Here is a 24,367-nt window from a genome sequence, read left to right as displayed (position 1 = left end):
CTTTTCTATCTATATTTTCTTAATTTTTCACAAGGAATACATTGTTTTCTTATAGAAAATTCTTATCACTAAAGTTAAAACTTGGTAAAATTTGTTGTGTTTTTTGTTTGTTAATGATAGTCTTTTATTTAAAAAGAGGGATTAAAACTTTTCAAGTAAAAATTTCTCAGGAAGTTTTTCTGATCACTTCATTAAATGTCCAAATCTCTCTTGTAACAAAATTTTTAGGTGATTTAACTTTAATGCAATTGAAAGGTAAATATTTCTTTGGTTTTCTTCTTATTTGATGTTAAAAAGAAGTCACTTTAATTTAAAATGGTTCTAATATTTAATTAATATTTGTATATAATCATTAGAATCCTAGAAGAAAAATATTGGTATTTATTCCATCACAGGCTAGAAAAGATGGAGCAGTCCATAAGGGACATCATTCTGGCCTCATGTCCAGTCATCAAGGAAGTGAACAGCCAAACCTTCTAAAGGTTTGCTTCTCTTTTTCTGCATCTTCAAGAGGTCTATACAAAGACTCCACAATTGTCCTCAGAAACAACCAAGACCTGAAGACCAAATGTTCTCCATTTTGTCTAATAAATGGACTCTAATTTTGTTTTGTTCCTCACAGAGAAAATAATTAGTCTTCAGCCAGACATACTTGAAAATGGTCCTCTTTATTTCCTTCCCTTCCTTTCCTTAAAGACTTACTTTTAAATCATTTTTGACATTAATCATTAAGTGAAAAGAAACTTTAAAACTCCATATAGCTGGTTAAAAACAAAACAAAACAAACACCTCAGTTTGCTTTCTAAATACCTGAATAGCAGCTCCATCGTCCATCCTTATGTGAGGAACTTTGCTTTCTGTAAAATTACCCCGACCCCATTGTTGCTGAGATGGTTTTCTCTCGACAGTTGAGGGCTTTGAAAGCTTGGACCAAAAAGGAATTTGAGAAATTAACTTTAAAATAGAATATTATTTTTGACAAAATAAAATTCTCAATTTAGACAATCTGAAAAAATCTTTCATGTATATCATAATATTTTCTGTGTACAAGATAATTTACTCTCTTCTTCAAATTATAAACCCAATGTGATTCATTAGATCATTAGGCTAAAGAAATTTTAAATCAGGTCATCCACCAATCCGCTGAATTCAGGCAAGTCTACGTGATAATCCGCACAGCATGTGTATCAGAGTTTTTTCAATTCTTGAATATCACCAGAGAAAGCAACTTTATAGCTTTCTCAATCACCCTTGTTTAAAATGTAGCAATTATCTCAAATAAGTTATACATTAAAAATTATTGACCAAGCATTCACAAAATAAGCTTCTAGTGAAAATAACTTAATATAGATAGTAACAACTCACCTAGAGACATCTAAATAGTCATTATATACTATACTATAACTATATTACACAAATCAGCAAATAACGACTGGGAAAGATGTGTAAAAAAAAAAGTACAGCTGCAAGGGTAGAAAACATGGCTTTTATGAAATTACTGGTCTCAGTCTCTAAACATCTACAGTTCTCCACACTGCCTCTTCTTTATAAAGGTGAATACATTCAAATCAGTCCAACTGAATGGTTATAGGTTGTTTGGAACTAATACATATCAATTTTGTAAAGCATATTTGATATTCCAACTTGATACAGGAAATGTCTTGAATAATAAAACCATAACCACCCTATATTTAACCTCAACCATAAATCTCATTCTGCATAAAGGTGAAGAAAATGCTCAAATATACACATTCAATATAGGTTGAAAATAATCCGTTTCTGTATAAACCACAAAACAAAACAAAAAAAGGGAGGGGGAAAAGCTAGAATGATAGTCTTAATTATCTAGGATCCTGAGAAATAATTAATCTGGGCAATGGTTAGGAATGTTCATAAAAGAAGTTACTAACCAACTTTGTTCACCTCTTCTGTGAGGAAGAAATGTTACTTTAATAGTTGGGAAGGCAATGAATTATCTGACAAGGGCCCAGGGAATGTGAATGAAGCTAGGGATGAGACATCAACTTGGGCTGACATGTAGAATCTTTGATATTTACCAAATCTTTCCCAGAGTCAAGGTCTACAGTGGTACTTCGTTCTTTATTTCTCTCTGGAAGAGCCACACCTTCTGAACTACAAATGCTTGATGTAGCTGACATTTCCACTACCGAAACTGGAGAATCCCCTCTTTTATAGGAACATACATGAAGTGCATCTTTCTGAATAACAGATGAACAGATGGGGCATTTTGTAGATTTTCTATTCAAGCCACTATCAGCCATTTGCTTAACTCTGTAACAAATGCAACTTGTAAAAAAAAAAAAAAAGGGAGGGGGGTGTTTCCACTGTTTGAAAAAGAGAACCAGACCAAAAAGGATAAGATATGTTGATGGCAAAAACTGTAACTTCCAGTTGGTGAGGTCCTTAGGTTAATGAAGCACTAGATTCATATTCACACATGAGAGCTGCAGAAAGAAAAGAAATCACCGTTTAGAAAATCATCTTTTTCTTACTACCCTCCTAGAAATCAAAGAAAAACTAGCAACTAGCACCAAAAGCATCCTGCCTAGACATGAAAAGTTAATCTTTATAACAAAATTGGGAAATACCATTTCTAAAAACCAATGGATTCTCATCATTCAAAATTAAATTCTTGAAATTTATTTGCTTTACAATTAAAAGAATCACCCTCTCTGTTCAGTACCATAAAACTGCTGAAAAGCATGGTCTAACTGTTTTTTCAGACTGTAGTTCTTTATCTATCAGTGGGTTATGAAATCAATTTTGGTGAGTTGATATCAATTTTTAATGAAGTAGAATAGATAATAACAGAATATTTTGCAGAGACTCTTGGTAAGTTTTATGAAACTTTTATGTCAATTATATAGAAATATGTGTATATAATGGATGTATGTACTTGGTCACAGTATGAAATGTATTTCTTAATGTGGGTTATAGTCAGAAAAGATGTACAAATATTGGTCTAAAACATTAATTACTGTATCAAACTTTAAACCTTAGTCTATTTATTATTAGAGCAAATCTCCACAGCACATTCTACAAAGAAGTAGATAAACCGATTTTATAAAACTACCTAATTCTAAAAGGTCAAAGACAAAATTACAAGTATCTGCATTTTTACACTTGCATATCAAAACAGGAACATGCAGGTGCTATTTTTCCAAGTCTAGAAGAGGTATGTCCAGCAGAGCCTACCTAGTTAGGGTCATAGGTAGCTGTGTGGTAGCAAGATGGAAAGACTGAGCTGAAGAAATGGAGGAATGTGTTCTGCAGTACATATAAGGCAGTATGTTGAAAAATTCCAGAAGTACATGAAGATTTTGTGCCACACGATTTCAGATATCTTTTCAGAATATTTTCTATCATAAGCTGATAGGCTGGTGATATGTGGAATATATACATTTGTCCTTTGAATCCAGATAAACTTGATCAGTATGGAAAGTTAGATATCTTTATTTCATTAAAGAAATATCTTCCTAGTCTCAGCTGTCTAAGACTGGTTTTCAGATGAGAAATAGGTGCTTTTATCAAATCCTAATCTATTGAGATTTTCATATTATTTTCTTATTGAATCTTTTAAAATCTTCTATTGAATTAAAAGCTTTCCTAATATAAAGGTTTTCTTGCATTTATAAGATGAACCTTACTTGATCAAAATGAATGATTCTTTTACTATACTGAAAATGTGATGTGTTGGTATTTTATTTAGAATTTTCAAAATTATATTTATAAGTGAAACTAGTCTATAAAGTTTTCCTTTTCAGCCACATTTGTCAGGTTTTACACAAGATTATGCTTAGTTTCATAAAACAAATTGAGTGTCTTTCTGCAGAAAAGTTATGAAAACTATTGCTAGTATCTTATCTAAAATTCACTCTTCCATTCTTCCTTACTAACAAACTTACATTTTTTTTCAGGGTAGCACTGTGCTCATTAAAAACCTACATCTCCCAGCCTTCCTTGCAGATAGGGCTAGTCATGTGACTTATGGCCATGAAGCTCACAGAATGTAGTCACAGCTGTACTTAGAAGAGTATTTATATTCTTAAACCTTTATTAAAAACTGAAAAAAAAAGATAAAAATACACCACATGAGCAGTCAGATCAAAAAGACAGAAGACAATATGATGAACAAAACCTAAGATAAACAGAAATGACAAGGAAATGCATGTTTTTGTTGAATTTTGTACATAAGGCCCTAAATAAACTGACCTCTCGCAACCTTTCAGAATATTTCTCTTTTATATCTTCCCATTCTCCCCCTTGTTCTAGATATACTAGTCTACTTGCTGTCCCTTGAATATGCCAAGCCCATACCCAACTCAGGGCTTTTGCCCTTCCTGCTTACTTTGCCCAGGATATTGACAAGGCTTGCCCCCTCACTTCATTGTGGGTTTTGTTCATTTGAGAGACCTAGTTTTAGCCACCTCATCTAAAACAACAGGCCATTCACTTTGTTTCCTCATCCTGCTTTATTTTTCTTCATAGTACTTATCATTTTATTCAATAAGTTTTATAGCAGAGTTCTCGCTTACTTTTAGGGAACAGATGGTCGCAATATAAACTATTTAGAGCAATGGAAAGTCACTTATTTCATTCTGTGGCCATGATAGTGTTACAAAAAGGGGGTATAGGAGATATCCACGGGTCAACCTCCTTTGTGAATAGATGCAAAAATCCTAAATGGTGTACTTAAACTTCCCCAAGTTAAGTATACAGTGTATCCTAAGACTTTTAGGTAGAAATACTGGACAAGTCAGCCCAATAAGTATGACTTTTCCTCAAAGTGTTGGTAAAGACAGACATTAATTCTTCTACTATGATGAAAAATCATAATGATGAGCATGGGAAAGGTGAATCCGAAGTACTCTCCAGACAGGTAGAGTGAGAAATTAATGCAATCGATGCCACTAAACACACACACAAACACACACACACATTCTACAAATGTTTGGTCTTGTTTTGCTACTATATGGTGCAAGATGAAGAAAACTCCAACTGTACCTGTACAAACTTCGCAAAATGATTGAACTTCAAGCCTGGAAGAAAAAGCTTTGCATTTCAGGTAAAATATAAAGCTCAGAGCAGTGGGGTAGATCTACAAATAAAAACCTTTCTACTTAGGAAAAAGAGTGCTTTCTCTCTACAGGTGTAGAAAAGTTCCATGTCAGATGTGTAAGCCATCATTTTGTGCATGCATTAAGAATACTGCTTTTATAGTACTTTTTATTAAAAACTGAAGAAGTGTTCATAATGTAAAGCTTTATTTCAGCTGAGATCCATCATTGAAAATAGCATTCCTAAAAGCATGTTTACCATATCCTTCAAGTTTTACAAAATACACATTTCCACAAATTTCCAAGAGAATCTTTAAATATTAAAATTTCCATTTTTAAGATGAATTTTTGCACATCTGGAAAGTTACTCTTTTCTTACCTTTGCAAAGAAAGCACCTCCTTAAATTTTCACCAGTTTCTCAATAAATCATATTATCATAATATCAATGACAGTGACATAGACTTCTGAGTACTTTCCTGCTCCAATGTCTGAATTATCAGTTGCCTGGAAAGTATTTGATAGTTAAGGATGGAGGTGATAGTAGCACATCATTGTGAATGTAATTAACAAGGCAGAATTATGTGTGTGGTTGTGACTGAAACAGAATTTAGGGTCATGTATGTTACTATAAGAAAAGTTAGAGGATGGAACATGGGATGTAAAACATAGTAAACCCTGTTGTGAAAGATGAATGTGGTTAATAGTACAAATATAAGAATGTTTTCCATGAACTGGAACAAATGTACATCACTATTACAAGGTGTTAATAATGAGGTGGTATATATACCTAATGCAAAATATATACCTAATGCAAACTACAGATTATAGTTAACAGTTTTATTTTCTATTTTTTCATCAATTGTAACATAGGTACCACAACAATGCTAACTGTCAATAAAGGGGGAAGGGGGTGGGTAAAGGGGAATGGGGTTTCTAAAAGTGATTTTGTTGATGAATGGACAACTCTGTGATTATACTGAGAGCCAGTCATTATACACTTTGGATGGACTGTATGGTGTGTGAATGAAACTGTTTTCTAAAAAAAGTATTTGGTAGCTATATTCAGAAAGTATGGAAGTTCCTATCACCCACTGAGGAGTTTCATTTCTGCTCTCCAACCTATCAAGCACTATATTTGCCAAAGTAATATTCTACTTTGTTACCAAGCAATTCCAAAATAATAGGTTGAATAGTTGCATGCAAAATTTCTTGACAAGAGTTAGATTTCAAATTTAATTTCTTTTTGGCTAGCTGACTTCTAATTATTTTAGCTTAAACAAAATCCAAAATAGAACAAATGTCTACTCACATTTATTTCTTTCTCATATATGAATTAACCTGAAAGATTTGTTGGTAAACTAACTCTACTATCTAATAGGCTATATGATGTCAATCATACTTCAGAAGCATAAATTAATCAAATATGACAAATCTAACATATATTATGTAAACACAAAAAATAATAGCTCTTTATCTATAGAATCATGAACTTAAGTTTAAGCAGGGTTTTAGATATAAAAAGATATATTAGAAAATCAAGGAAGCTTCTAATGTAATAGTTTATTTGTGTCCCCAAAGACTGGATATAGTTATTAGATATAATATAAACATATAAATAACTTCAAATATTTCATATTTAATGCATGAGTTTTCCTTCAGCTACATGTTTTCATTTTATTTTCAAAACTAAGAGACGTCAATGGAACACCTCTGATACTGAAAATCTCTGAGCTTTTATTTAAGCATAAAAAGGTCTCATACATATTGGCCCTAGAAGATACATTTATAGCAATTTCCTCAAAAAAATGAATACTACAACAGTTTTATGAGATATAACACCCAAAATTTTCTTCTCCAAAAGCAACTTTTTAGTTTTCTTTGCTAAGACTATGTCTACAAGGAACCTAAACAGTCAATTCAGTCAAAAATGTGTTCTATTCAAGCGAAGAAAAAAAAATCTTACGGATCATCTGACATTATGCAGACCAAGCTGAATGACTGAATTTTTGCTTTTTGCTTATTTCCATATTATGTTTACAGAGTCTAGAAAGGGACCATGTTTGCTTTCTAGATCCAAGCATTAAATTTTAAAGCAACCAGCACTTGTGTATTATTTCCATTAAGGGTATGATTAGGGAAATGAGTCTATGTGGCCTTATAAAAGGATTTACAGTATATTTAAAATTTACATTATTCCAGAGTATTTTTTAAATGGTCGATGGGTGATGTGGCTATTAGTTGTGTTTTTTTTCTATTTTAATATGCACAAAGTTTTTCACTGATGGAGCTATAATCCAGAAGGAGTCTTAAATATGGCTCCCACACTGACAGCATAAGGTAAGAACAGAAATTTTACTAAGAAGGTTTGGTTCAAAGAGCCTGGGTCAATCTAGGAGATCTTCTTCCTGATTATTTCCTATTGTTATCCAGTATCTTTTCTCTCTGCAGATTATAAGCAACCTGAAGTCAGGGGCCTTGGTGCCAGTACAGGTCCTTTCTTATACATAATAGGCACTCAATGAAAATTTCTAAGAGTTGATTTTGTGGGAAGGACCCAGAATTATAGCTTGATTGGGCAGAAAGATAGGCATTTGTATAGGAAGAGTCATCAAAGAAAGAGGGGGTCACATTTCAAAGGGAATGTGAAGGATCCCGATAGATCTAAAGAGGATTGAGTATAAAAGATTAGACTTTCACATCATTCAAAGAGAGAGTACACCAATTTCAATCTAATATAAAGGGCTTCCTAAATTTTAGAGCTGTCAAAGATAAAAGGAAGGGCTATGGGAGCAGATGTGGTTCAAGCAGTTGAGCACCTGCTTCCCACATGGGAGGTCCCAGGTTTAGTCCCCAGTGCCTCCTAAAACAAAAACAAAACAACAAACAAACAAACAAAAAACAACTCAGAGGAGCCGATGTGGCTCAGTGGTTGAGCACTGGCTTCCCACGTAAGAGGTCCTGGGTTCATACATACATACATACATACATACATACATACATACATGGAAGGGTAATCTCAATCACTAGAACCAGAGATTGGGAAGTCAGTTGGCAAGGATGCCTAGAGGAGATTTAAGGACAGACTAGGATATCTTGATGTTCCTTATAGCTCTACAAAGATTTATCAGTGCTTTCAATGATCATGTGAGACCGAAGAGACATTTAAAAGAACTGAAGTGCAGGTTTCAATATTATAATAAGGGTCCTTCTCTCCTACCATTGACCAGAACAAACCAGTTACAACCCCAAAATTCACCTTAAACAATCTGAATTTCACCTGTAACAAAAAAACATGGGCAGGGGTAGGGGGTGGGCAGTGATAGGAGGAGAAAGAGGACAAGTTGGAGGACTGGCTAGAAAAAGTTTCCAAGGATGTGCTGAGGAGCAGTGGCCCTGGCTAGAAAAAAAAAAACTTTAAGAGTAGGAAAAAAGATACTGTAAGAAAAAGGAAATAAGACCTTATTCCTCCTCAGGAAGTCAAATAATAATAGGTGAACAGTGAGTAAGGGGATCTACATGTAGCTAAGTCAGCCAATAAATATGATGCTGCCAACAGACTCCAGAAGAAGTAGAACCAATCTGAGGATCATGACATGAACATTCAGCTGTGCTCCATCCAGGACACCTATAAGAAAATAGATCCCATGTACTCAGAGATCTTAATCCAATAAACAATAAACCAATACATTCAGGAATTTGATGGCAAGTTTGAGAGGTTTCCTAGCGTTGCTAATAACTGATTAACAATTTGGCATTAATTAAATATATTAATGAAAAATTTTGTGGTCGGAGTGATCATATTGTACTTCAGTTATTCCAAGGACTACTGATAGGACTATGGTAAGCCAGCAACCTTCTAATTAGTTAGCTAGGGAAATATGTGCATAATCCTCTAACTAAGATGTTCCTATCATACGAGAAAAGGCATTCAAGATCATGTTCAAATCCTGGAAACATAATTTAGAGGGATCTGACACTTTGTGTCAGGCTATGCAAGCTGGAAAACTCCAAACAGTCTACAGACAGAATACCAAAAACAGATTCTAAGATCCCTGTTTTCAAGTTTCAATAGAAATAATATTAATGTTAGAGAAACAAAAACAACAAAAACTACTTCTCTGAGGTATAAGGCTCTCCAGGACAGGAACCATGTTCTATTCGCCTTGTTATCTTGTGGCCAGCAGGCCTCCATTAAATAAGGATTACTGATTGAAAGTGATTCAGTGATTCTACTCCACTGTTCTAACAAGACCTTCGGTTTTCACCAATATAGTGTGATATAAACATATAAGTATTAACTTAAGTGATAGACCAGATTGTCAAACCCAAAGGGTTTCTGCTGGCCTTACCAAGACCCTACCAACTACCGATCTTGGTCATAATAAACCTTAAAACTAAGATCCTCTTATTCAATAACAGATCACTATTTTTGGCAGATGGCATAACACAATAACTGGTTCATTTCTTTCATGATGAAACATGCATGTGGTAGCCAAGATCAAAACAATTCATGTGAGCTACATACTAACTTTCCCAGATTCCCTAGCCAGATCATCTAGAGTAACAATGCTTGTTTTCTGGAAGAGCTTGTTTTCTTCACTTCTTATGTTGTACCACTTACTCACAGCATGCAAACCCCACATAGCCAGAACAAAAGCATTTAGAATGTCATTTCTCAGGGACCAATGTTGCATGACTGTTACTTTTAGCAACACAGGTAAGACAGGGAAAGAGTTAGGGTCTGGTACGGGGGCTACCCATTAAGACACAAAAGGCCCTAACAGCAGGGGTTCTGAAGAGTGTCCAGAGGGAAGTCATGAGTCAAGCGAATAGCACGGCAGGCCCAAGTAGGAGCTCCAACAGATAAGAAAGAGCCAACTGAGAATCTAGCTGATAGTTTGTGTACATACTCAGCAAAAATTTTCTGAATATCTGTTATATACTAAGGATTGTACCGGATGGTAGAGATAAAGAGAACTCAAGATTTGGGCCTAGCTAATAATGATAATGACTATGATAAAGAGAATGATAACTATGTGCAAAGTATAAAGGTGATACAAAAGAGAGTGACTAGTAACATGATCTAGTGGGAAACATACAATTTTTAGAATCAGACAGACCAAATTCTACCTCTGCTACTTACTAGCTCAGGTCCCTCATATGTAAAGTAATGATAATAATAGTAACTATCTTATAGGGTTGTTGTGAGGACTTACTAGATGACATTCGTAAAATATGTAGTACTTTACCTGGCATATATTATTGCTTTAAAAATTGTTATTGCTCACTTTCTGAGGGAAAGGTCAGAGAAGGTTTCACAGGAAAGGTGATGGTCAAACTAAGTCTGAAAGAACAAGCTGGAATTCACCTGGTCAAAAGGAGAGGAAAGGTTCTCCAGGCAAAGACACCAGCATGTGCAAGGCCCCAGAGCCTGTGTTCCAGAAGAGTATAATAAAATGGTTTCATTTGAAGGCCAGAACAATGAGAAGAGGAAAGCCGGGTCTCAGTAAAGAGGAGAAGAGCTAAACAAGAAAAGATTAGGGTTAAGCAAGAGCATCTTTGCTGAAGAAGAGTGGTTCCATCAGGCACAAAAGATGGATTGGGTAAAGTAGGACGTACGGTGCTTGTTCTGAGAAAGGTGCCAAAAGGAAAAGCCTGCTGCAATGGAATCACCTTGTGTGGGCACTTCCAACCCTGACACTAATCAGTCACAGATTTGGAGATGAAAGAGCTGTTTTGGCCACCAAACTGCCAACACTAACTCCTCAAGCAAGCATTTGAGTCTCAGCAGTGGAGGGATAACAAGACATCAGTAGATAATGCTGGTTCTCTACATATTAAATACCTACTAAATCATTTTGAAAACACAACTTTTAAAGTTTGAAGGTATGAAGAATAGGCTCTAGTCAGCACAATCAATCCAAATCTAATCTAGATGAACAATTAAGAATTTAATGACAAATTCACTAGAGTCAATATTACCATGTGATAGGATATAGGACTTACTTCTAATTAGTGCCAAAATAACAAAAAAAAAAAAAAAGGAAATTTCCCACTGTAACTTCCACATTAAAATATTAAGTTCCTTATATTACACACACACACACACACACAGTCTACTCCAAATTCAGCCCTATTGCTAATAATGTTACATCAGTCCCAAGAAACAGAACACTAGTGTTTTACCCTAAACACCCCCAAATTATGAATATTAAAATCTCAGAAATCCTCTGACACTATGGTTCCATTTTATATATACTGAAACTGAAAAAATGCCATTGGGATATATCCTTGATACAGTAGAAGGAACCCAGGATTTACTGTTACACTAAGGTTCAAACTCCAGTGACTCAATCTATTTGGTTCAGCTTTTTCATATGCAAATATATAGATGGATTCTATATACCTACAGGGCAGAATTGATATAAAGATAGGAAATAATATATGTAAAGTCCTGAGATAGAAGCTCTTAATAAATGCAAATTTTTATTATTATTATTATGCAACTCTTCTAGAAACCATGGATCAGAAAAATATTTTATCAGTTATCTCTCAATTCAATACTCCAAATGTTGTTCTACATGGATTTCAATATACAAATTGCCATCTATTTGGCTCATAGTTAGTTTACAATGCAACCTTGTAGGACCTTGGACTATATGTATGTAGCTGAACTGTAGAAGGAATGACTTACTAGACCAGCCCCATAGGCAGTTTGTTATATACTAAATTCTGAATGCTACAAAGGCACCCATATATCACATTTACATGAATTTTTAAAAATACCTAAAATGTTAAATATCAAGGAGAACATTTTTGCCTAGCTAAGACATACTCTCTCAAACACAAAATATTACTAGTTTACGCTATGCCTTAATAACTGATTGAGAAGGAGTAATATGTAAATGATTATATTTTCAGAGAAAGGAGGCATCAGTAGCCATAGATTTATTTGGTGAGCTTTTGAAACCTAGCAGTAGAACTGTAAAAACAATGTGATTAAAATCGATAGAGCACATCATTTGCTAATACCATTGCCCAAGAAAAGGCAATAAGCCTTAGGCATGTTATTACTAGATTACGCAATTTCACTGACAGGTTCAAGATTTTTAAAAGCAACTGAGAATAAGGAGGATTTCTTTCTTGAAGTCAAGGGATTTTTTCCTTCAGTTAAAAAGAAAACCATCAGATCCTTTTTTTTTTAGGATGAAGATTAAAAAGATCTTTCATAACATTTGAAAAATAGTATTATTAACTTATCCTTTATTTCCTAAAATAAAAATAGATTGATGATCCTCATTCAAATTGAAAAGGCTTCTTTTGTTTAACAATACTATATCCAACCACATATCCATTAACAAATACCAGAATAGTTCAGGAAGTAGTGGCTGTAAATTGATTATTTCTGCAAAGGAATATGAAGGTCCAAAAATATGAATTTTCTAGACCTCTTCTGTAAAAATGATCAATGATTCTCTTTTCATATCTTAGTGATGAAATGATGAACTTCCCAACAGGCCTTCAAATTGAATGAATACTATATTTCAAAGTATGCCTTTTGAGCTAGATAGCAAAAGTCAGTCACGTAGAAATAAATTCATCTGATAGGGACCAAATCAAAGTGGACCTAACATCAGAAGACTAGTCAGATGTTCCACTAGACTACAAATTAAAAATTACAAAAGCTTTGAATTGGTTCCTTTATACTGAAAGTCCCAAGTAGCAAAATCTTTATGTAGCCTGGGAAAGGTGATGGAATAAACCCTATGTAGTTTTAAGCTTATTATAGGAAAAATGTTGACTAGAAAAGGTGAGATGATTTCATCACTGAATCCTGATGGGAAATGCAAGGCTAGGTTTATGGAAATGAATAAATCAACCCAGACACTAGGTCTGCATTTAGGAATTTTTACCAAGCAAACAGTAAAGTCTATTTAGGGGAGCTTAGGTCTTTAAACTTACATCAAGCAAAGATAATTTTAAAAAAATAAAATCTATAAAACACCATTTACTTTCTGGTCATTAATACACATAAACATACTTACATACATATATTATAGAAAAGCTCTATGTTTGAAACAGATAGCTATTGAAATATAGCTTTATTGACCAACTAATCCAAACAATTGACCAACTAATCCAAACAGTAGGTCCTCCCTCTCCCTTAGTCATCACATTCAACACTGACAAAGCCCATTCTACTTCCAAAACTATCCAAAACACATCTTAAATCCATTCTGTTCTCTCCATTCCTAACGCCACATTCCAGTTCACAACCTGTGTTATCTGGACCCAGTTCATCTCCATAGGCTTACCTCACACTGTCCTTTATTTAAAGTTTACGAGCACACTGAACTCCTTCCATTTGTTGCAATCCTATGTTTTCTCTAGGTTTTTGTACACGCACTCTCTGCCTAGAACACTCTTTTGCTTTCCTTCCTTCATCTGCATAATTCCTACTCTTCCTATATATCTCAGCTTAGACATCTATCTCCTCTGAAGTTTTCCTGATATCATGAGTCTTGCCTGAATATCTGTTCTATTATAACCTAAATTGTATTTGATCCCTTAAATGTCTGCACTCCTCACTATACCAAAAGTTCCCTGAAAGTAGGGATGAAATTTATATTGCTAACTACTGTTTACCCAGTGAGGGAGTGGCATAATAAAATGTGCTTTTTAAAAAGCGTATTCTCAGGGGCGGTGGACTTGGCCCAGTGGTTAGGGCATCCGTCTACCACATGGGAGGCCCGAGGTCCGGGGTTCAAACCCCGGGCCTCCTTGACCTGTGTGCAGCTGGCCCATGCGCAGTGCTGATGCGCGCAAGGAGTGCCCTGCCACGCAGGGGTGTCCCCCGCGTAGGGGAGCACCACGTGCAAGGAGTGTGCCCCGTAAGGAGAGCTGCCCAGCGTGAAACAAAGTGCAGCCTGCCCAGGAATGGAGCCGCACACACGGAGAGCTGACACAACAAGATGACGCAATGAAAAAAGACACAGATTCCCGTGCCGCTGACAACAGAAGCAGACGAAGACGCAGCAAATACACACAGAGAACAGACTACCGGGGTTGGGGGGGGGGGTAAGGGGAGAGAAATAAATAAATAAATCTTTTAAAAAAAAAAAAGCGTATTCTACTTCCAATAAAGGAACAGAATGCAAGTTGGAACAAGACTGGAGATGGAAAGACAAGAAATTATTACAATACTTTAAGCAAGATGAAATTGCAGCCTTAATTAGGAAAACAGGTTCAGGAATGGGAGAAAAGGCCAGATTCTAGAGTTATTTAGGATGTAGAGTATTTGGTAACAGATTAGCTATGAGCGTGGTAAGAGAAGCAGAAAAGTCAAGAACACTTTGGATACTGAGGTGGAGCATTGAAATTCACTGAAATAACAAACAGAGGAGGAAGAATAGATCTGAAGAGTAAGATAATCAGTTCAGTTTGGGACATATTAAGTTTGCTCTGCCTATAGGACTATGAAACAGAGATGATTACAAGGCAGTGGATTTAAGGGTCTAGAGATAAGGAGAAATCTAGGTTGGAAATGGAGATTAAAAATTATGCCATATAAAAGGCAACTGAGGGAAGCAGACATGGCTCAACAAATAGAGCGTCTGCCTACCACATGGGAGGGTCCAGGGTTCAACAACCAGGGCCTCCCGACCCATGGGGTGAGCTGGCCTATGCACAGAGCTGCCGCACACAAGGAGTGCCATGCCATGCGGCGGCGCCCCCACGTGGGGGTGCCCCGTGCACAAGGAGTGCGCCCTGCAAGGAGAGCCGCCTGTGTGAAAAAAGCGCAGCCCGCCCAGGAGTGGCACCGCACACACGGAGAGCTGACACAGAAGATGACGCAACAAAAAAAGAGATGCAGTTTCCCGGTGCCAATGAGGGTGCAAGTGGACATAGAAGAACACACAGCGAGTGGACACAGAGAGCAGACAATGGTGGGGAGGGGGAAAGGGGAAAGAAATAAATCTTAAAAAAAAATTTGTGGAAACATATTGTAGCAGTTTGATATAATTGATGAATTCCAAAAAGAAATATTGGATTATAGTTGTAATCTGATCTGTTCCTGGGCATGAATGAGTTATGATTAGGGCATTGATTCCCCACCCCTTGGTGGGTGGTGACTCACAGATAAAAGGCATGTCAAAGAACAGAGTTGGGGGCTTTTAATGTTGGAGTTTTGATTTTGGAGTTTGATGCTGAAGACTTAAACTGGAGCCCTGGAAGTCAGCACGCAGAGGAAAGAGAAGCCAGCCCCTAGAAGAAGGAACCTTGAAGCCAGAGTAAAGCAAGCCCCAGGAACGTAGGAACCCAGGAAGCCTGAACCCTTGCAGATGTTGGCAGCCATCTTGCTCCAAATAGACTTTGGTGAGGGAAGTAACTTATGCTTTAAGGCCTGGTATCTGTAAGCTCCTAACCCAAATAAATGTCCTTTTAAAAAACCAACCAATTTCTGGTATTTTGCATCAGCAGCCCTTTGGCTGACTAAAAAAAATGGGAAACGGACTTGACCCAGTGGATAGGGCATCCGTCTACCACATGGGAGGTCCGTGGTTCAAACCCTGGGCCTCCTTGACCCGCGTGGTGCTGGCCCACGCGCAGTGCTGATGCACACAAGGAGTGCCGTGCCACGCAGGGGAGCCCCATGCACAAGGAGTGTGCCCCGTGGGGAGAGCCGCCCAGCATGAAAGAAAGTGCAGCCTGCCCAGTAATGGTGCCGCACACATGGAGAGCTGACGCAGCAAGATGATGCAACAAAAAGAAACACAGATTCCCATGCCAATGACAACAACGGAAGCAGACAAAGAAGACGCAGCAAAATAGACACAGAGAACAGACAACCGGGGGGCGGGAGGGGGCAGAGAAATAAATAAATCTTTAAAAAAAAAAAAAGGGAATTGAGGGAGTGGATGTGTCAAGCAGTTGAGTGCCTGCTTTCCACATGGGAGGTCCCGGGTTTTGTTCCCAGTGCCTCCTAAAAAAAAAAATACAAAAAAACCACAAGCCAAACAAACAAAAAAACAAAAACACTAACTCAGAGGAGCCAATGTGGCTCAGGGATTGAGTGACAACTTCCCACATACAAGTTTCGGGTTCAATCCCTGGCCCCCAGTACTTCGGAGGAAAAAAAAAAAAAGGTGAGAAAAAGGGCAATTGAAGTCATGGTTGTGAGGTCACCAAGGAAGGATATGTGGAATGAAAACATAAGTGAACCAAGAACAAAACCTTCAGGAATATCAACTTCTAAAGGATAATCAGAGGAATAAAGACCACTGAAGAATGGAAAGGAATGTCCATAGAGGCAGCAAGAGGGCATTTCAGGAAGGAAGGACTAGTCAAAATATCAAATGGCTCAAAATTTTCAAGTTACATAAAGGCTAAAATGTTATTTTAAAATTTAAGTTATGAGATGACATCAGCAAAAGTGGCAAAGTGGGGACCTCCAAAATTTCAACCCTCCATAAAAAAATAAAAACAGATAAAAATTGTCAGAATCAACTTTTTCAGAACTCTGGAATGAAACAATGGCCTGCAGCAATTCAAGGAGAGTTTACTCAAGAAAAATGATTGAATCTCAGTAAGAATAGCAACCTTTGTGATGTTTTAATTTGTTCTCATCCAATCCTCCATTTTCTGTTTTTACTGTAGTCTTGAAAATTAACAGCTGGGAAGTGGACTTGGCCCGTCTACCACATGGGAGGTCTGAAGTTCAAACCCGGGCCTCCATGACCCGTGTGCCGCTGGCCCATGCGCAGTGCCGATGCACGCAAGGAGTGCCATGCCATGCAGGGGTGTCCCCCACGTAGGGCAGCCCCACATGCAAGGAGAGCGGCCCAGTGCGAAAGAAAGTGCAGCCTGCCTAAGAATGGCGCTGCCCACACAGAGAGCTGACACAACAAAAAGAAACACAGATTCCCATGCCGCTGACAACAACAGAAGTGGACAAAGAAGACGACACAGCAAATAGACACAGAGAACAGACAACCAGGGCAGGGGGGTGGGGGGAGGGGGAGAGAAATAAATAAATAAATAAATCTTTAAAAAAAAAAAAAGAAAGAAAATTAACAGCCCACATTCCTTGGTAGCCACCAAAGGTAGCAGAATGGAAGTTTTAAAGGCACATATCCGAAGAACTGTCATTATTTGACCTGCCTAGTGGTACCTAGGAAGACCGCACTTACAAGGCAGTCTACATTTACCTAACTCTGAGTTTCCCCAGTAGGAAAACCTTCCCTCCTGGAGGCATTTCTTGAAAACAATTAGAGGCAGGTGTTCTAACTTCACAACTGCCTAGAGCAGTGGGTAACATTTGGAGCAACAATAGATTAGCCAAAAACTCAGAAGAAAACCCAGGGAATGAGATGTCTATAGTAGCTTTAAAAAGTTACAACACATTCATGGGACGGTGTACATGGCTGTGCATGTGCACAAGAAAGACTTGAGAAACTCCTAAGCTCTCATCTCTAGTTGACCTTGAAGCATGGCACAGGCAGGAAATGAAGACTAAGACAGAGTTGTCAACTGCCTGGCTGAGTGTTCACAGTGCTCCCCAACACATACACAGAGCTCTTCGGCAAAGACTGGGAGATTTCCTAGTTGTAGCATTTAAGGAATTCTACGGGAAATAGTTAGCTGAGCACTAAACTAACAAAGTAGAGACTTCAGTGACACAAAGCAACAAAGAATACAGACTTTATATAATTAGCTCAAAAAAGTCACTAAACAAAACAAACAAGTACTACTACAATAAGAAACAGCAACAAGAAACCCTTGGTAGGATAGACGATCTAATTTCTAGAGTTGTCACATTATAATATTTTAAATCTTCAAAAAGTTATGGGACATACAAAGAAGCAAAGTATGATCCATACACAGAGGGGTAAGCAATGACTAGAAACTGCCCAAGAAGTTAGAAATGTTGTACTTACTAGACAAAGACTTAAAATCAGCTAATTTAAATATGTAAAAAGAACTAAAGGGAAAAGATAGCTAAAGAACTAAAGGAAAGTATGAGAAGACTGTGTCACCAAATGCATAATATCAGTAAAGAGAAAGCAGTTATTTTTTAAAATACTGAATAGAAATTCTGGATTTGAAAATTACTCTAACTATAATGAAAAATTCATTAGAGGGCTCAACAGAAGATCTGAGCTGGCAGAAGAAATAACCAATGAAGTCAGGTCAACTGAGATTATCTAGTATAAGTAACAGAAATTTAAAACAATAAACAAAAATAAATATAACCTCAGAAATCTGTGGTATAACATCAGAGATACCAACATATGCATAATGGCAGTCCAAAAAAGGCAGAAAAGAGAAAAAGGGAAAGAATATTTGAAGAAATAATGGCCAGAGAAAACTTCCCAGCTCTTATGAAAGACATTTATATACATGTCCAAGAAATGAAACATACTACAAACAGAATAAACCCTAATAGACCTATTCTGAGACACATACTGTTATATTTCAGTTTGTCAAAGGGCTGTTGATACAAAGTACCAGAAATGGGTTGGCTCTTATAATGGGGATTTTATTTAGGGTAAAGCCTACATTCCCCAGGCCATGAAATGTCCAAATCATGTTTCTCACCATGATGTTTCTCACCAAAGTCAGTTACTATTGATCTTGGTGTCCTGCCACCAATCTCTGACTTCCCCTCCAGAATCTACATCTCCCAGAGTTCTGCTACAGACAACCAGGTACACAGCTTGTCTCTGCAGTCGTGGGCTTCTCCATGGGCCCAGCCCCTTGGCGCCTCTTTCCATGCCCCTGTGCTCTGCTGGTTCCAGACTCCAGGACCTCGCCCAGCCTAGGGACTTCTTTGCTTTCTTGTGGTCCTTTCTCTCAGATGGCAGGATCAAATATAGTGGCTTCCCTTTCTTGTGTCTTCTCTCTGTGTCTCTGGGTTTATTTGAGACCTGGCAAGATGGCAGAGACTCAATCTGAGTCACAGCTCACTGATATACTACAATCGAAAGTCCTAAAATGATTTTATCAAGAAATCTAATCAAAGGACCCTCAATTTTTGCAGTCAAAAGGTATCACACCTATAGAAACATTAGTTTAAAAACAAAATCTTTCTCTTTTGGGGATTCATCAAACAATCTCAAACTGCCACACACACTAATCAAATGTCAAAGGTCAAAGATAAAGAGGACATTCTGAAAGCAGTAGGAAAAAAGGCATTCCTCACATACAAGGGATCCTCAATAACATGACGTGCCAGTTTCACATCAGAAATCATGGAGGTGAGAAGATAGTACTATGATATATTTAAGGTACTGAAAGAGAGAAACTGCCAGCCAAAAATTCCTTACCCAGCAAAACTGTCCTTCAAAAATGAGGGAATTTAAAAGCACTCACAGATAAACAGAAACTGAGAGACTTCATCAACAAAAGACCTGCCCTACAAGAATTATTAAAGGGAGATTTTCATTGACAGGAAAAGATAGGAGAGAGTGGTTTAGAGCAGTGTGAAGAAGTGAAGAGCTTCAGTAAAGGTAATGAAATGGATAAATGCAAAACCCAGTGGTAAAATATGCTCAATATGTAACTCTACTCTTTAATTCACATAAGTAAGAATACAATAGAACAGGAAAAAGTCATATTTCCTGATAATGGACACACAAAATATAAAGAGGTAATGTGGGACAAAAACACGATGAAGAGTGGGTAACAGAGGGATATGGGCGCACAGAACGCATATGCTATTGAATCATACAAACCCCAGGGAAAGTACAAAGAAAGTATTTTAAAAATATATGGAAACAGAAATGAGAAAGAGATCAAATACACCACAAAAGATCAACTATACAGAAAAGGAAGCTGCAATAAAGCAAAAGAGAGAAGAGATACGACATAAAAAACAAAGGAAAAAATGGCTCTAGTTCTGCTTTATAGTAATAACACTGAATGTTAATGGACTAAACTCCCCAATCAAAAGATATAGAATGGCAGAATGAATAAAAAAGCATGATCCAACTATATGTTGCCTACAAGAGACTCACCTTAGACCCAAAGACACAAATAGGTTGAAAGTGAAAGGAAGCAATAAAATAATCCATGCAAATAGGAATCAAAAGAGAGCTGGGGCAGCCATACCAATATCTGACAAAACAGACTTTAACTCAAAAGCTGTTACAAAAGAGAAAGAAGGATGCTATACATTAATAAAAGAGTCAATCTACCAAAAAGAAATAACAATCGTAAACATTTATATACCTAACCACAGTGCCCCAAAAAACATGAAGCAAACAATGGCAAAACTGAAGGGAAAAAAAGACACCTCTACAATAACAGTTGACTGCAGGACACCACTCTCAAAAATAGAAAGAACATTTTCACAGAAGATCAATAAGGAAAAAAGAGAACTTGAATAATACGATAAAGGAACTAGACCTAACAGACATAATAGAACATTGCACCTCAATACAGCAGTTTATACATTCTTCTCAAGTGCATATAGACTGTTCTTCAGAATAGACCACATGTTTGGGTCACAAAACAAGTCTCAATAAATTTTAAAAAGACTGAAATTATGCAAAGCATCTTCTCTGACCACAATAGGATAAAGCTGGAAATCATCAACAGGCAGAGAACTGGAAAATCCACAAATACAGAGAAGTTAAATAACACATTCTTATACAAATCAGTGTATCAAAGAAGAAATTACAAGGGAAATCAGTAAATATCTTGAGAAGAATGAAAACAAGAACAAAAGATATCGAAACTAATGGAATTCATGGGCACCTCCCTCCTACATCTTAAAATACTGTGAACTATATGTCAACAAATTAGACAATGAAATGGAAAACTCCTAGAAACACATGAACTACCTACATTGACTCTAGAAGAAACAGAAGATCTTATAAGACCAATTACAAGTAATGGGAGTGAATCAGTCACCAAAAACCTCCCAAAAAAGACAAGTACATGCCCAGATGGCTTCACAGGTCAACTGGGGACCTGAATCTCTGGACTGACCATGTGATAGCCAGGCTGTGGGCCTCAACAGACTTGCAGCTCCTACACTCTGTTTTATTGGACTTACCCCACTCAGCTAAAACGGAGGTGAAGAAGGTCAACCACCACACCAGGGAGCCAAGAGTGCATACAACTGAAAGCAGGAGAATTGCATCCAGCATCCATGTGGAATCTAAGCCCCCTCTTGATATAGATGTGGAGTGGACACGGCCATTCTAGGGTCCACAGGATGGAGAAATAGAGAATGGATTAGAGTGGACTTACAGATATTCTATTCATGAACTATTGTGTTTAGTAATCGAAGAAAATGTGGCATTGGTGTGGAGAAAGTAGCCATGGTGGCTGCTGGGGGTAGGGAGTGGGAGGAAGAGATGTGATGTGGGGGCATTTTCGGGAGTTGGAGTTGTCCTGGGTGGTGCTGCAGGGACAGTTACCAGACATTGTATGTCTTCCCATGGCCCACTGGGTGGACTGTGGGAGAGTGTGGGCTATGGTGTGGACCACTGACCATGAGGTATAGCAGTGCTCAGAAATGTATTCACCAAAAGCAATGAATGTCTCATGATGATGGAGGAGGTTGTTGTTATGAGGGGAGGAGTGGGGTGAGGGGGGCCTCATATTTTTTGAATGCAACATTAAAAAAATAAAGAGAAAAAAAGTTTTTAAAAAAAGATTATCTAATTTCATCATTGAACAGTTAAACAGGAATGAATGCTACTCAACTCATTCTATGAAGCCAACATCACCATAATACCAAACCCAATTATAGACACTATATTAAAAGAAAATTACAGGCAATTTCTCTTATGAATATAGATGCAAAAATCCTCAACAAAATACTAGCAAATAAATTCCAACATCGCATTAAAAGAATTATATACCATGATCAGTAGGATTTATCCCAGGTATGGAAGGGTGATTTGACATAAGAAAATCAATCAAGTGTAATACACCACATTAACAAAATGAAAGGAAAAAAACACATGATCATCTCGATTGATGCAGAAAAGATTTTTGACAAAATCCAGCATCCTTTCTTGATAAAAACACTTACAAAAATAGGTATAGAAGGAAAGTTCCCCAACATAATAAAAGGCATATATGAAAAACCTACAGCCAATATCTTATTCAATGGGGAAAGATCGAGAGCTTTCCCTAAGATCAGGGACAAGACAAGGATGCCCATTCTTACCACTGTTATTCAATATTGTGCTGAATGTTCTTGCCAGAGAAATTAGGCAGGAAAAAGAAATAAAAGGCATTCAAATTGGAAGGGAAGAAGTGAAACTTTCCCTATTTGCACATGACATGATCCCTTTTTTTTTTTTTTAGATTTTTTTTTATCCCCACCATTCCCCAAGATGGTTCTCTCATCTGTCTGCTTATTGTTTGCTTGCCTTCTACAGGAGGCACCAGGAACCAAACTCGGGAACTCCCATGTGGGGGGGCGAGTATGCAAAAGCCTGAGTCTCATTCACTCCCCAAAGGCTTCGGCATCTGCTGGCTTGTGGTTGTCTGCAGCATCTAGCTCATTGCGGCAGGTGCAGCATCTGTTTATCTTCTCTAGGAGGCACCAGCACCCAAACCCAGGCTCTCCCATGTGGTAGGAAGGCGTCCTACTGGTTGAGCCACATCCACTTCCATGACATGATCCTTTTTACAGGAAGTTTCTAAAAGTCTACAACAAAGCTACTAGAGCTAATAAGTGAATTCATCAAAGTGGTGGGGTACATGATCAACATACAAAAATCAGTAGAGTTGCTATGCACTAATAACGAGCAATCTTGGAGGAAATCAAGGGAAAAATTCCATTTACAATAATAACTAAAAGAATTAAAAAATATATGAATAAATGTAAGCAACTAGGTCTTATACAAGAAAACTAAAAACTTTGCTAAAAGAAATAAAGATCTAAATAAAGGACATTCCAAGCTAATGGACTGAAAGATTAAGTGTTGTTAAGATGTCAATTCTACCCAAAATAATTTATAGATTCAAGACAATCCAGTTCAAAAATCAAACAGCCTACTTTGCAGAAATGGAAAAGCCAGTCATCAAAGTTTATTTGAAGGCTAAAGAGCCCCAAATAGCCAAAAGCATCTTGAAAAAGAAAAATGAAGTTGAAGGACTCACACTTTCTGACTAATTTATTACAAAGCTGCAGTGGTCAAAACAGTATGGTGTGATATACAGACAAAGGGAATCGAATTGAGAGTTCAGAAACAGACCCTGACATCTATGACCAAATGATTTTTGACAAGGCTGCCAAGAACACCACTCATCTGGGAAATAATAGTCTATTCAATAAATGGTGCTGGGAGAACTGAATATCATATACACAAGAAGGAAGGAGAACCCTTATCTCAAATCATACACAAAAATTAACTGAAAATCATTCAAGGATTTCAATATAAGAAAAAGGACTATCAGACTCCTAGAAGAAAACAGGAAAGCATCTTCAGGACCTTGCTTTAGGCAATGGTTTCTGAGACTTTACACCCAAAGCACAAGCAACAATAACAAAAAATAGATGTATGGGACCTCCTAAAAATTAAAAACTTTTGTGCATAAAGGACTTTATTACAAAAGTGAAAAGACAACCTACTCACTGAGAGAAAATATTTGGAAACCACATATCCAATAAGGATTTAATATCCAGAAGATATAAAGAAATCCTATAACTTAACAATAAAAAGACAAAAAACAAAACAAAAAAAAAACAACTAAAAACAGGGCAAAAGACTTGAATAGACATTTCTCCAATGAGGGTATACAAATGGCTAAAAAGCACATAAAAAGATGTTCAACATCCTTAGCTATTAATTAAAGCCAAATCAAAACCACAATGAAATACAATTTCACACCCACTAGAATGGCTACTTTTACAAAAAAACAAAAAACACAAAATTACAAATGTTGGAGAGGGTTTGAAGAAATAGGAAAACTCATCCCTTGCTGGTGGCAATGTAAAATGTGCAGCTGCTGTGGAACACCGTTTGGCAGTTCCTCAGAAAGCTAAGTACAGAATTACCATACCGCCAGGCAATCCCACTACTAGGTATATACCTAAAAGAACTGAAAGCAAGTACTCAAACAGGTATTTGCATACCAATGTTCACAGTGGCATTATTCACAATTGACAAAAGATGGAAGCAACCAAGTGTCCATCAAGTGATGAATAAACAAATAAAATGTGGTATATATTAATATATATACAATGGAATATTATTCAGCATTCAAAAGGAATGAAGTTCTGATTCATGCAACAACATGAATGAACCTTTAAGACATCATG

General features: G+C 37.0%; 1 protein-coding gene across 4 annotated transcripts in view; it reads right to left on the bottom strand.

The window, feature by feature from the left end:
- Positions 1–24,367, bottom strand: part of STK33 (serine/threonine kinase 33) — a 240,177-nt gene that overhangs the window by 107,837 nt on the left and 107,973 nt on the right. For 2 of the 4 annotated variants that reach the window (XM_058305786.1, XM_058305789.1), the window contains exons 2-4: positions 3,927–4,084; positions 2,058–2,465; positions 811–924 (exon numbers count right to left, since the gene is read on the bottom strand). The exons of 1 other annotated variant lie outside the window; for it this stretch is intronic. In XM_058305786.1, the coding sequence (XP_058161769.1) occupies positions 811–924; positions 2,058–2,282 (339 nt within the window). In that variant the 5' untranslated portion in view covers positions 2,283–2,465; positions 3,927–4,084. The remainder of the gene's footprint in view (positions 1–810; positions 925–2,057; positions 2,466–3,926; positions 4,085–24,367) is intronic. One more of the 4 variants, XM_058305788.1, reaches the window with a different exon arrangement.

The sequence above is a fragment of the Dasypus novemcinctus genome, chromosome 10 (genome assembly GCF_030445035.2).
Source record: "Dasypus novemcinctus isolate mDasNov1 chromosome 10, mDasNov1.1.hap2, whole genome shotgun sequence".
In the NCBI taxonomy this organism is placed as follows: Eukaryota; Metazoa; Chordata; class Mammalia; order Cingulata; family Dasypodidae; genus Dasypus; species Dasypus novemcinctus.
Note: the sequence above shows the minus strand (reverse complement) of the source record. Positions and strands in the feature narration are given on the sequence as shown.